This window comes from Manis pentadactyla, chromosome 10, assembly GCF_030020395.1.
Source record: "Manis pentadactyla isolate mManPen7 chromosome 10, mManPen7.hap1, whole genome shotgun sequence".
Classification (NCBI taxonomy): domain Eukaryota; kingdom Metazoa; phylum Chordata; class Mammalia; order Pholidota; family Manidae; genus Manis; species Manis pentadactyla.
Genome location: NC_080028.1, coordinates 63,819,050 through 63,834,860, shown reverse-complemented (window position 1 = coordinate 63,834,860; position 15,811 = coordinate 63,819,050). Strand labels below are relative to the sequence as shown.

The 15,811-nt window shown below is 37.5% G+C and overlaps 1 protein-coding gene across 4 annotated transcripts in view; it reads right to left on the bottom strand.

Moving 5' to 3' along the window:
* The window catches only part of TBC1D15 (TBC1 domain family member 15), a 110,232-nt gene that overhangs the window by 16,042 nt on the left and 78,379 nt on the right, over positions 1 to 15,811 (bottom strand). For all 4 annotated transcript variants that reach the window (XM_036930809.2, XM_057486881.1, XM_057486882.1 and 1 more), the window contains one exon: positions 564 to 680. In XM_036930809.2, coding sequence (XP_036786704.2) covers positions 564 to 680 — 117 coding nt within the window. The remainder of the gene's footprint in view (positions 1 to 563; positions 681 to 15,811) is intronic.

Below are 15,811 nucleotides of genomic sequence, written 5' to 3'. Positions count from 1 at the left end.
GGCTCAAATAAATAACTAACATTTATATTTATTAAGTAGTTAAATCCAAACAACTTAAGGTTAAGTATTTATGCTCTATGAATTTAGTACCCATTGGGGACCACAATACTTCTCAATCCGACTAGACTGCCATCCTCACTTCCTGATCTCCACTTACTTTCAAAGTGCTTGCTTATCAAAGCAGGACCAAAACCCCTGCTTTGCAAAGATACAATTTCATTAGAAGGAATGTGATTTCATGTTGAAAACCTGAACTACTTCAGCTATAGTTAGAGCAGTGACCTACAGATGTCATTGTATTTCCCTCAAAAATTTAAATTGCCCACATTTTTAAGTTTGCTACGGCAACCTAATGCTCCTAAGGCACGATATGGGTATCAGAGCCTTCTAAGTTTCCAGTCTCCTGTGGAACAACCCCTGTAAAAACTAGGCCACCAAGCTATTACATATGTTTAACATGCTCATAAATTTAAATTCTAAATACATATGTGTGTGTCTGTGTGTGTATACATATATATATGTAAATAAATCTTTTTAAATTAGGATATTAGAAAAGAGCTTACCTAAATCAAAATCATACATACAGTAGGTCATCAAAATGTCATGCAGCAAAATCAACCCAGGATTATCTTGGCCTTCATAAAACTTGTTTGTTCGATCTGTTCTGTTAACATCTTTTTCTGAGGGGGAAAATTATTACATATTTGAAAACCTTTCAAAAAAAATCAGATTTTTATAAAACTCATATCTTAACAAGTACAGAATTATATTTCTTGCTATTAATTTTTATTCTCTTGCCAAGCTTTTACTTAATGAAAGAATTCACCAAATTCCATTTCAGGTATAGAATAAAGTAACATTTTGGAATATTTTTAGAGAATCGGTCTACCTCCTCATGGGTATATTTTTAGATATTTTTCAATTTTTATGTATACATAGAAATCTCCTAAACTGATTAGGAGTGGGGCAATGGATAAAATAAGCAAAGGGGATAAAGAGATACAAAACTTCCAATTATAAAATAATCATGGGGATCAAAGTACAGCACAGGGAACATGGTCAATAATATTGTATTATCTTCTCTTGTTGACAGGTGGTAACTCACCTATGTGGTGAGCATTTAGTAATATATATACTCTGTCAAATCACTATGTTGTATACCTGAAACCAATAAAACACTCTACCAACTAATAACAATAAAAAAATAGGAAATACTTTCAATTAATTAAAAGTAACACTAAATAATTCACATTAGTTAGCAAAAATGCCACTCATGAATTCATGTGATAGTATTATTTGAAACAGTAATGAAAAAAGCTACTATGCAATCGAGTGTAATCAGAGATTTCATTCATACTTGCTTCATCCATGAGAAGTATTATTGACTTCTTTGTCATGTTCTATAATCACCTTCAGAACAAATTATTTCCTTAGCTCATATATACATCAATCAGTTCACATATTTGTATCAGCAATTTATTTTAATTTTGAAAAATGAAAATTTGTATTTTGTTGGAAATGACTTCATGACATTACAGATTTGGAAACATCACTTTGAGTGGATCCCAAGTTGTACCAACGATTCAATTCACTGACACTGATACCTATTAAATGTACCTTGTTGTGGAAGATTTTACACCTGAAGAGGCATTCCCAAACTTGAATCTCTCAGTAAATTAGGAAGAAATAATTTAAAGAAACTCAAAATGATTAATTTACTCTATAATCAGTGTTTAAAAGTTATAAAAGACCTCTCCAGTGCCACTCAATTAAACTGAGTAATTTTAAAACATTCTCAATCCAGGTATGCCCTACTTTTCAAAAGTTCACATTAACCTACTTTGCTTTTTTACAAAAGACCTATATTAGTACCTGATTTTGCTAACTGAAAGAAACCCAAAAGAGGATTTTTGCTTTTACAAAAAAAGGTAGAAAGCACAAATAGCATTCATCATTTGTTTCACAGCAGCCATCACAGAGGCAGCACACACCCTGAGCAGTGAGAGCAGCCCTGCCCAGCTCCTTCCCTAGGAACCACACTCAGCATCTCAGCATCAGGTCACCAGGGCTTTTAACTATGTCTGGGAGCATGTGTGCTTTGTCTTGAGTTATGCTGTGCATGTTAGGAAGATGTGTCCTAAGGTATCAGAAAAGCTTATTTTTTTAGTCTGGGAACACTCAAAAATGTTTCCATATAAATTTATGATATTTGCTTCTTTGCTGTATGTCATTTCAGCTTACAAAAGTTTTCATAAAAATGCTCTACATTCAGATTGTGAGGGAAACCTGTACTAGTGGTGAAGATAGGGAGCTATTTTACCACAAAGTAGAATCTAACAATAGAAGATGACATGAGTTTATATACTGTAAGGGCATTTAAAAATATTTAGAACAATATTCTAGATTTGTTACATTAGATTTTATAAAGCATGCATTTAACTATAAATTATAGATACATTTTTCAAACAAATAAGGAAAAAATACCAAAAAAATTCATGCTATAAATGTAAATTTCAATTAAAAACATTAAAATGTTTCATTCTTGTATCAGTTGTTAAAAGGGTACATAAGACATTATTTTTTATTAATTCAACTACAGTTTACATAATCATAAAGCCAATATAGAATTATCTACTTTAATAAGTGTTTTAAACATGGTAAAAAGTTATTTTTACCCTAATGAACTATCTGTATTTCTTTCCTCTTCTATATTTAGGAATGCCATGCCAGACAGAAAAAAAGGAATAAAAAATTATATATAAAAATGATATTCTGTAGGGGAAGTATTTCTAGAAAGAAGATGAGTACTTGAGTTTTAAAAAGAAGAGCAGACAGAAAAAAAGGAATAAAAAATTATATATAAAAATGATATTCTGTAGGGGAAGTATTTCTAGAAAGAAGATGAGTACTTGAGTTTTAAAAGAAGAGCCCTCATTAAATCCAACTCTCCATCTAACTCGACACATTTAAAAAAGACTGAAGAAGACAAGACACAACCATGTTGACTGATCCCACTTTACATTCACCATCACTAACCTCAGGTGGGCCCTTAATGTTGAAATCATGCTGTTTCTCTCATCTATTCCATCCCCCTCTTCATACAGCTACCTTACATCATCTCCTCTCTCCTCAAGCCTCCAACATGTGATGTTCTCCCACACCCTAGATCTCAGAGGACAATCTTCACATTTCTGAGAAAATGTAAGTTATCTAAAGAGAAATCCACAGGTTCCTACTATTTTAACCACATTAACTGCACTTCTATCTACAGTCTCCCTTCTCTCCTACCACTATAAAAGAGCTTCCACGATGCTAGGTAAGACCAACCCCTCCTCTTGTGCATGAAATCCATCTCCTATGACAATCCAAGGACTTTCAGTAATTCTTGCCTGCCTCTCTAGTTACATGAGTTTTTCCTCCTATTGGACCCATTTCCACCCAGCATTCTACTATGCTGTTATTTCTCTCAACACCAGAAACAACGTTCTTAACCTCACTTTTCCCTAAAACTACTGCCCCATTTTTTCTCCATCTATTTAGAGAAAAACTTCTTGAAAAACCTGTATATACTGTCTCGAATATATATAGGATTTCTCTCCTCCCACTCCCTCTTGAACTCACCCAGTGAGGTATATATTCACATCCACCACCCCACCTCAACTACTCCTTAATCAAAATCTTCAGTATCTCCTTATTACTCAGTGCCGTGGTCAATCCAAGTCTGCATCTTACCTGACATGCCAGATACTCCTTCTTGAAATTTTCTTCACTTGACTTCTAGGAAACACTCTCAAGTTTTCCCTCTTTATTCTCTGACTCTTCTCAGTCTCTTTTGCTGATTTCTCCTAATTATTCCTACAAATTGAAGTGCCCCAGTTCTTGGACCACCTCTTTTCTGACAGTACTCACTCTCCTTGGCAATTTCATATACTCTTCTACCATAAGTATGTTTATGACCTCTAAATTTCTTACCGTCAGGCCCTAATTCTCCCATGAATTCCAGCTTTTACATATCCAACTCCTATTAGACATATTAATTTACAGACAGCCAACAGGCATTATTAAACTTAACATGTCCAAAATTGAAATCCAAATACTCCCTTCCAAACTTGCTTCCCTCACAGTATTCCTTCCCTTAATAAAAAATGATAGACCACATACTAGGCCACAAAAACAGCCTTAGTAAATTCAAAAAGATTGAAATTCTACCAAACAACTTTTTAGACCACAAAGGGATAAAACTAGAAATAAATTGTATAAAGAAAACAAAAAGGCTCACAAACACATGGAGGCTTAACAACATGCTACTAAATAATCAATGGATCAATGACCAAATTAAAATAGAGATCAAGCAATATATGGAGACAAATGACAACAACAACACACAGCCCCAACTTCTGTGGGACACAGTGAAGGCAGTTCTAAGAGGAAAGTACAAAGCAATCCGGGCCTATTTAAAGAAGGAAGAATAATCCCAAATGAATAGTCTAATGTCATAATTATTGAAACTGGAAAAAGAAGAACAAAGGAGACCCAAAGTCAGCAGAAGGAGGGACATAATAAAGATCAGAGAAGAAATAAATAAAATTGAGAAGAATAAAACAATAGAAAAAAATTAATGAAATCAAGAGCTGGTTCTTTGAGAAAATAAAATAGCTAAGCCCCTAGGCAGACTTATTAAGAGAAAGAGAATCTATACACATCAACAGAATAAGAAATGAGAAAGGAAAAATCACGACAGACTCCACAGAAATACAAAGAATTATTAGAGAACACTATGAAAATCTATATGATAACAAGCTGGAAAACCTAAAAGAGATGGACAACATCCAAGATAAATACAACCTTCCAAGACTGACCAAGGAAGAAACAGAAAATCTAAACAGACAAATTACCAGCAACGAAATTGAATCGGTAATCAAAAAACTACCCAAAACCTCCGGACCAGATGGATTCACCACTGAATTTTATCAGACATACAGAGAAGATATAATACCCATTCTCCTTAAAGTTTTCCAAAAATAGAAGAGGAGGGAATACTTCCAAACTAATTGCATGAAGCCAGCATCACTCTAATACCAAAACCAGGCAAAGATGCCATGAAAAAAGAAAACTACAGACCAATATCCCTGATAAACATAGATGCAAAAATACTCAACAAAATATTAGCAAACCGAATTCAAAAATATGTCAAGGCAGAGCCAAGATGGCAGCGTGAGGAGAGCAGTGGAAATCTCCTCCCAAAAACATATGTATTTTTTGAAAATACAACAAATACAACTATTTCTAAAAGAGACACCAGAAGACACAGGACAACCGCCATGCTACAACTACACCTGCAAGAACCCAGCGCCTCACGAAGGGGGTAATATATAATCCGCGGCCCAGTGGGATTCGAGCGCCCCTCACCTCAGCTTCCCGGTGGGAGGAGAGGAGTCAGAGCAGGGAGGGAGAGGAAGCCCAGGACTGCTAAACACTCAGCCCTAGCCACCCGCACTGGGAGCAGACATACAGTGCGTGGTTTGGATACTAGGGGAACGGGACAGTAAAACATGCGAGTGGGTCCCCGCAGCCAGCGCCCTGGGACAAAGAAAAGCGAGTGCCCTTTGAAAATCTTGGAGGGACAGGGACCCCAAAGCTGGACGGAAGTGTCCCGGACACTTAGCCCACCAGCTGGGAATCCCAGGTAACTCCAGGCATCCTAACCTGCTGGGCGGCAGCGCAGCTCCGAGGCACTTCACGGTGATAAACAGCCACCCGCCAGATCCCGCTCCAGCACGGCTCCGCCATAGCAGCAGAGGCCACGCCCGGGTAGCTTCCTTCACAGCGGCCGGTCAAGAATCAGACCTCATCTGTGGCAGTTGCCAGGCACAAGCCGCTAGAAGTCACCGTTCTCCCAGGAGAGGAAGGCCACAAACTAGCAAGAAGGGACGTTCTCCCAGCTGACACGTGCCAACTACCCACGACTATCTCTATCACCACGAAAAGGCAGAAGAATTTGATATAGACCAGGTTAACCCAGACAGTCTCCCCTGAAAAGGAACCTGGGGAGATACACCTAACCAATCTTCCTGAAATAGAATTTAAAAATAAGATCATAACCATGCTGATTGACTTGCAGAGAAATATGCAAGAGCTAAGGAGGGAGAATACAGAAATAAAACAATCTCTGGAAGGATTTAAAAGCAGAATGGATGAGATGCAAGAGGCCATTGATGGACGAGAAATCAGAGAACAGGAACACATACAAGCCGACGCAGAGATAGATAAAAGGATCTCCAGGATTGAAACAACATTAAGAGAACTGTGTGACCAATCCAAAAGGAGCAATATCCACATTATAGGGGTACCAGAAGAAGAAGAGAGAGAAAAAGGGATAGAAAGTGTATTTGAACAAATAATTGCTGAAAATTTCCGCAAACTGGGGTAGGAAATAGTCGCTCAGACCACAGAAATACACAGAAACCCCAACAGAAGGGACCCAAAGAGGACAACACCAAGACATAATAATTAAAATGGCAAAGTTCAAGGACAAGGACAGAATTTTAAAGGCAGCTAGAGAGAATAAAAAGGTCACCAAGAAAGGAAAACCGATCAGGCTATCATCAGACTTCTCAACAGAAACCTTACAGGCCTGAAGAGTATGGCATTATATACTTAATGCAATGAAATAGAACGGCCTTGAACCAACAATACTATATGCAGCACGATTATCATTTAAATATGAAGGAGGGATTAAACAATTCCCAGAAAAGCAAAAGTTGAGGGAATTTGCCTCCCACAAACCACTTCTACAGGGTATATTAGAGGGACTGCTCTAGATGGGAGCACTTCTATGGCTACACAGATGTCACCAGAGAAAATAAAATCACAGCAAAGAAAGTAGACCAACCAAATAATAACTAAAGGCAAAAAATAAAATCAACTACCCACAAAAGCAGCCAAAGAAAACACAAAGAGCACAGAATAAAACACCCAACATATAAAGAATGGAGGAGGAGGAATAAGAAGGGAGAGAAATAAACAATCATCAGACAGTGCTTATAATAGCTCAATAAGTGAGTTAAGTTAGACAGAAAGATAGTAAAGAAGCTAACCTTGAACCTTTGGTAACCACGAATCTAAAGCATGCAATGGCAATAAGTACATATCTTTCAATAATCACCCTAAATGTAAATGGACTGAATGCACCAATCAAAAGACACAGAGTAACAGAATGGATAAAAAAGCAAGACCCATCCATATGCAGCTTACAAGAGATTCACCTCAAACCTAAAGACATGCACAGACTAAAAGTCAAGGGATGGAAAAAGATATTTCATGCAAACAACAAGGAGAAAAAAGTAGGTCTTGCAGTACTACTATCAGACAAAATAGACTTCAAACAAAGAAAGTAACAAGAGATAAAGAAGGACTATACATTAATAATAAAGGGGTCAGTCCAACAAGAGGACATAACAATTATAAATATATATGCACCCAACACAGGAGCACCAGCATATGTGAAACAAATACTAACAGAATTAAAGGAGGAAATAGAATGCAATGCACTCATTTTAGGAGACTTCAACACACAACTCACTCCAAAGGATAGATCCACCAGTCAAAGATAAGTAAGGACACAGAGGCACTGAACAACACACTAGAACAGATGGACCTAACAGACATCTATAGAACACTACATCCAAAAGCAACAGGACACACATTCTTCTCAAGTGCACAGAACATTCTCCAGAATAGACCACTTACTGGGCCACAAAAAGAACCTCAGTAAATTCCAAAAGACTGAAATTCCACCAACCAACTTTTCAGACCACAAGGGATAAAACTAGAAATAATTGTACAAAGAAAGCAAAAAGGTCCACAAACACATGGAGGCTTAACAACATGCTGCTAAATAATCAATGGATCATTGACCAAATTAATATAGAGATCAAGCAATATATGGAAACAAATGACAACAAGAACACACAGCCCCAACTTCTGTGGGAAGCAGCAAAAGCAGTCATAAGAGGAAAGCACATAGCAACCCAGGCATATTTAAAGAAGGAAAAACAAACCCAAATGAATAGTCTAACGTCACAACTATCAAAATTGGAAAAAGATGAACAAATGACACCTAAAGTCAGCAGAAGGAAGGACATAATAAAAGAGAAGAAATAAATAAAATTGAGAAGAATAAAACAATAGAAAAAATCAACGATGCTCCACAACAGAGCTTCTGGACACTAGAGAGCGCCATATACAAACATGAAACGCCAAAGGAATCTTGCCCAGAGTAAAACTGTTAATACAACTCCCGAGAAGATTTAAATGATATGGACCTCGTGACTCTTCCTGAAAAATCAATGAAACCAAGAACTGGTTCTTTGAGGAAATGGATAAGCCTCTAGCCAGACTTATTAAGAGAAAAAGAGTATCAACACACATCAACAAAATCAGAAACGAGAAAGGAAAAATCAAGACAGACTCCACAGAAATACAAAGAATTATTAGAGAATACAATGAAAACCTATATGCTAACAAGCTGGAAAATTTAAAAGAAATGGACAACTTCCTAGAAAAATACAACCTTCCAAGACTGACCAAGGAAGAAACAGAAAATCTATTAACAGACCAATTACCAGCAAAGAAATTGAATCAGTAATCAAAAAACTACCCAAGAATAAAACCCCTGTACCAGATGGGTTTACCTCGCAATTTTATCAGACATACAGAGTTTTCCAAAAAATAGAAGAGGAGGAAATACTCCCAAACTCATTCTATGAAGCCAACATCACCCTAATACCAAAACCAGGCAAAGACCCCACCAAAAAAGAAAACTACAGACCAATATCCCTGATGAACGTAGATGCAAAAATACTCAACAAAATATTAGCAAACCGAATTCAAAAATACATCAAAAGGCTCGTACACCATGACCAAGTGAGATTCATCCCAGGGATGCAAGGATGGTACAACATTCGAAAATCCATCAACATCATCCACCATATCAACAAAAAGAAAGACAAAAACCACATGATCATCTCCATAGATGCTGAAAAAGCATTCAATAAAATTCAACATCCATTCATGATAAAAACTCTCAACAAAATGGGTATAGAGGGCAAGTACCTCAACACAATAAAGGCCATATATGATAAACCCACAGCCAACATCATACTGAACAGCGAGAAGCTGAAAGCTTTTCCTCTGAGATCGGGAACAAGACAGGGATGCCCACTCTCCCCACTGTTATTCAACATAGCACTGGAGGTCCTAGCCACGGCAATCAGACAAAATAAAGAAATGCAAGGAATCCAGATTGGTAAAGAAGAAGTCAAACTGTCACTATTTGCAGATGACATGACATTGTCTATAAAAAACCCTAAAGACTCCACTCCAAAACTACTAGAGCTAATATCGGAATTCAGCAAAGTTGCAGGATACAAAATTAACACACAGAAATCTGTGGCTTTCCTATACACTAACAATAAACTAATAGAAAGAGAAATCAGGAAGACAATTCCATTCACAACAGCATCAAAAAGGATAAAATACCTAGGAATAAACTTAACCAAGGAAGTGAAAGACCTATACCCTGAAAACTATAAGACACTCTTAAGAGAAATTAAAGAGGTCACTAACAAATGGAAACTCATCCCATGCTCTTGGCTAGGAAGAATTAATATCGTCAAAACGGCCATCCTGCCCAAAGCAATATACAGATTCGATGCAATCCCCATCAAATTACCAACAGCTTTCTTCAATGAACTGGAACAAATAGTTCAAAAATTCATATGGAAACACCAAAGACCCCGAATAGCTAAAGCAATCCTGAGAAGGAAGAATAAAGTGGGGGGGATCTAACTCCCCAATTTCAGGCTCTACTACAAAGCCACAGTAATCAAGACAATTTGGTACTGGCACAAGAACAGAGCCACAGACCAAAGGAACAGAATAGAGACTCCAAACATTAACCCAAACATATATGGTCAACTAATATTCGATAAAGGGGCCATGGACATACAATGGGGAAATGACAGTCTCTTCAACAGATGGTGCTGGCAAAACTGGACAGCTACATGTAAGAGAATGAAACTGGATCACTGCCTAACCTCATACACAAAAGTAAATTTGAAATGGATCAAAGACTTGAATGTAAGTCATGAAACCATAAAACTCAGAAAAAAACATAGGCAAAAATCTCTTAGACATAAACATGAGTGACCTCTTCTTGAACATATCTCCCTGGGCAAGGGAAACAAAGGCAAAAATGAACAAATGGGACTATATCAAGCTGAAAAGCTTCTGTACAGCAAAGGACACCATCAAAAGAACAAAAAGGTATCCTACAGTATGGGAGAATATATTCAAAAATGACAGATCCGATAAAGGGTTGACATACAAAATATATAAAGAGCTCACACATCTCAACAAACAAAAAGCAAATAATCCAATTAAAAAATGGGCAGAGAAGCTGAATAGACAGTTCTCTAAAGAAGAAATTCAGATGGCCAACAGACACATGAAAAGATGCTCCACATCGCTTGTCATCAGAGAAATGCAAATTAAAACCACAATGAGATATCATCTCACACAATGGCTACCATCCAAAAGACAAACAACAACAAATGTCGGCAAGGTTGCAGAGAAAGGGAAACTCTCCTACACTGCTGGTGGGAATGCAAATTAGTTCAACCATTGTGGAAAGCAGTATGGAGGTTCCTCAAAAAGCTCAAAATAGAAATACCATTTGACCCAGGAATTCTACTTCTAGGAATTTACCCTAAGAATGCAGCAGCCCAGTTTGGAAAAGACAGATGCACCCCTATGTTTATAGCAGCACTATTTACAATAGCCAAGAAATGGAAGCAACCTAAGTGTCCATCAGTAGATGAATGGATAAAGTAGATGTGGTACATATACACAATGGAATATTGTTCAGCCATAAGAAGAAAACAAATCCTACCATTTGCAACAACATGGATGGAGCTAGAGTGTATTATGCTCAGTGAAATAAGCCAGGCGGAGAAAGACAAGTACCAAATGATTTCACCCATATGTGGAGTATAAGAACAAAAGAAAACTGAAGGAACAAAACAGCAGCAGAAGCACAGAACCCAAGAATGGACTAATAGTTACCAAAGGGAAAGGGACTGGGGAGGACGGGTGGGAAGGGAGGGATAAGGGTGGGAAGAAAAGAAAGGGGGCATTACGATTAGCATGTATACTGTTGGGGGGGCATGGGGAAGGCTGTGCAACACAGAGAAGACAAGTAGTGATTTTACAGCATCTTACTATGTTGAAGGACAGTGACTGTGAACTTGGTGACAAGTAGTGATTTTTACAGCATCTTACTATGTTGATGGACAGTGACTGTGAATGGGTATGTGGGGGGGACTTGGTGAAGGGGGGAGCCTAGGAAACATAATGTCCTTCATGTAATTGTAGATTAATGATACCAAAGTAAGAAAAAAAAACAAAAACAAAAACAAAAACACAACCTTCCAAGACTGACCAAGGAAGAAACAGAAAATCTAAACAGACCAATTATCAGCAAAGAAATTGAATGGGTAATCAAAAAACTACCCAAGAACAAAACCCCTGGACCAGATGGATTTACCTCAGAATTTTATCAGACATAAAGAGTTTTCCAAAAAAATAGAAGAGGAGGGAATACTCCCAAACTCGTTCTATGAAGCCAATATCACCCTAATACCAAAGCCAGGCAAAGACCCCACCAAAAAAGAAAATTACAGACCAATATCCCTGATGAACATAGATGCAAAAATAATCAACAAAATATTAGCAAACCGAATTCAAAAATATATCAAAAGGATCATACACTATGACCAAGTGGGATTCATCATGGATGAATGGTACAACATTCAAAAATCCATCAACATCATCCACCACATAAATAAAAAGTAGGACAAAAACCACATGATCATCTCCATAAATGCTGAAAAAGCATTTGATAAAATTCAAGATACATTCATGATAAAAACTCTCAACAAAATGGGCCTAGAGGGTAAGTACCTCAACATAATAAAGGCCCTATATGATAAACCCACAGCTAACATCACACTTAACAGCGAGAAGCTGAAAGCTTTTCCTCTGAGATTGGGTACAAGACAGGGATGCCCACTCTCCCCACTGTTATTCAACATAGTACTCGAGGTCCTAGCCATGGCAATTAGACAAAACAAAGAAATACAAGGAATCCAGATTGGTAAAAAAGAAGTTAAACTGTCACTATTTGCAGATGACATGATATTGTACATAAAAAACCCTAAAGACTCCAATCCAAAACTACTAGAACTGATATCGGAATTCAGCAAAGTTGCAGGATACAATATTAACACACAGAAATCTGTGGCTTCCCGATTAACTAGTAGAAAGAGAAATCAGGAAAACAATTCCATTCACAATTGCATCAAAAAGAGTAAAATACCTCAGAATAAACCTAACCAAGGAAGTGAAAGACCTATACCCTGAAAACTACAAGACACTCTTAAGAGAAATTAAAGAGGACACTAACAAATGGAAACTCATCCCATGCTCCTGGCTAGGAGGAATTAATATTGTCCAAATGGCCATCCTGCCCAAAGCAATATACAGATTCAATGCAATCCCTATCAAAATACCAACAGCATTCTTCAACAAACTGGAACAAAGAGTTTTAAAATTCATATGGAACTACAAAAGACCCCAAATAGCCAAAGTAATCCTGAGAAGGAAGAATAAAGCAGGGGAGATCTCGCTTCCCAACTTCAAGCTCTACTACAAAGCCACAGTAATTAAGACAAGTTGGTACTGGCACAATAACAGACCCACAGACCACTGGAACAGAATAGAGTCCAGATATTAACCCAAACATATGTGGTCAATTAATATACAATAAAGGAGCCATGGGCATACAATGGGGAAATGACAGTCTCTTCAACAGCTGGTGTTGGCAAAACTGGACAGCTACATGTAAGAGAATGAAACTGGATTATCGTCTAACCCCATACACAAAAGTAAATTCGAAACGGATCAAAGACCTGAATGTAAGTCAAGAAACCATAAAACTCTTAGAAAAAAACATAGGCAAAAATCTCTTGGACATAAACATGAAGATATCTCCCTGGGCAAGGAAAGCAAAAGCAAAAATGAACAAGTGGGACTATATAAAGCTGAAGAACTTCTGTACAGCAATAGAACAAAAAGGCATCCTACAATATGGGAGAATATACTCATAAATGACAGGTCCGATAAAGGGTTGACATCCAAAATATATAAAGAGTTCACGCACCTCTGCAAACCAAAAGCAAATAATCCAATTAAAAAATGGGCAGAGGAGCTGAACAGACAATTCTCCAAAGAAGAAATTCAGATGGCCAACAGACACGTGAGTAACGATGTGGACATCATTAGTCATAAGAGAAGTGCAAATTAAAACCACAATGAGGTATCACCTCACACCAGTAAGGATCACCACCATCCAAAAGACAAGCAACAACAAATGTTGGCGAGGTTGTGGAGAAAGGGGAACCCTCCTACACTGCTGGTGGGATAGCAGATTAGTTCAACCATTGTGGAAAGCAGTATGGAGGTTCCTCAAAATGCTCAAAACAGAAACACTGTTTGACCCAGGAATTCCACTCCTAGGAATTTACCTTATGAATGCAGCAGCCCAGTTTGAAAAAGACAGATGCACCCCTATGTTTATCGCAGCACTATTTACAATAGCCAAGAAATGGAAGCAACCTAAGTGTCCATCAGTAGATGAATGGATAAAGAATATGTGGTACATATACAAAATGGAATATTATTCAGCCATAAGAAGAAAACAAATCCTGACATTTGCAACAACATGGATGGAGCTAGAGGGTATTATGCTCAGTGAGATAAGCTAGGCGGAGAAAGACAAGTATCAAATGATTTCAGTCATCGGTGTAGTATAAGAACAAAGAAAAAGACTGAAGGAGCAAAACAGCAGCCAACTGACAGAACTCAAGAATGGACTAACAGTTACCAAAGGAAAAGGGACTGGGGAGGATGGGTGGGAAGGAGGGATAAGGGGGCGGGGAGGGGAAAGAAAGGGGGCATTATGATTAGCATGTATAATGTTGCGGGGGGGGCACGGGGAGGGCTGTACATCACAGAGAAGACAAGTAGTGATTCTACAGCATCTTACTACGCTGATGAACAGTAACTGTAATGGGGTGTGGGGGGACTTGGTGATGGGGAGAATCTAGTAAACATAATGTTCTTCATGTAATTGTAAATAAATGATACCAAAATAAAAAAAATTATATTTAAAGGAATACTACATATTTATACTAGTTATATCAAAATAATGGAATAAAGTTTAAGATTCTACATTTTAAAAAAAATGACAACTCCACTCCTCCAGCTGCTCACCCTAAAGACCTTAGAGTTATTCTTAAGTCTTTGCTTTATGTATGTCACACTGATATATCTCGTTCAACTTTCAAAATACATGTAGCAACCAATATGGAGATCTCCTACCCATTCACTCTAGCCCCACTCTGACTCACTCCACTCTAGCTGCATTGGTCTCCTTGCTCTTCTTCAAACATGTGAAGATCCTGAGGCAGAAACAAGTCAAGCATCTCACTGCTCTCTGCCCTCAATGCCAGCCACTCAGTTGCATGGCATACACTCTCCCTGCTGTACTTCAAATATGCGGAGACCATGGGGTAGAAACAAGTCTAACACATATTGTGCCTTTCTTTCTGGAATGTCCTTTACCTGGGTATCTGCACCACTCACCCATTTCCTTTTTCAAGTTCCTACTCAAATCCAACTTCTCAGTAAGTATTCCCTGTCACCCAACTGGCAACATCACACATAACCCTCCTAACCATCTCCCCTGCCTTGTTTTCCTATTTAGCTTCTTTATCTTGTTACTTATTTGTCTTATTTACTGTCTGTCCTTCCCCAGAGAAATAGAAAGGGCAAGAATTTTGCCTGGTTTGTTCACTAATGAATCCCTAGTGCGAAGAGGAAAGTTTAGTGCATACATAATAGACACTAGATATACTTAGTGAATGAATGCATAAATGTTTGAAAGAATCCATGTGATTTTCAAAAAGATCCCTGGTGATTCTAATGTGCAGCCAAGGATAGGAACCACCGCTCTAAAGAGTGGGATTCCTAGCCTTCTTATTTGCCACTCTTTTATTCCTAGGTGACATCATGTATAGCCATGGATATTTAATACTGATAATACTTAAATTTGTATCTCCTACCAAGACTACTCCAGATTATTCAAACAGCCACTTGACATGCCATTTGTATGTCTCACCTTAAAGTATGTAAGTCTAACATCTAGTTAAATTTCAACATATCTCATTCTCCTCATCTCACTAACTGGCACCACCAACTGCCCAATATCTCAAGTTAAGAAATGTAGCCCCATCCTTGATTTCTCTCTTTTCCTTATATACCCCACATTTAATATATCAGAAAGTCTTACCAAAAAACATAACTTGAATCCATCTATTTCTCTACATCTCCACTACCACCACCTCTTGGAGTCATTCCTAATTGGTCTCCTACTCTTTACATTGATGCAATCCATTTTCCACACAGCAGAAACAAATGACTTTAAAATATAAATAAGATAGTGGTCTTACTTAAAATATTCCAACAGTTTCTCTTCATATTAAAGTAAAATCCAACATGTTGACACTATCTACAGGTAGCTTACCTGTGGATTTTTTTAATGAAGTGAATTTATACCAGAAAACAAAAACCACAAAAAAACAAAGCTTTTGGTAATCTTTTCTACAAAATACTTTCTGGAAAAAGTATTATA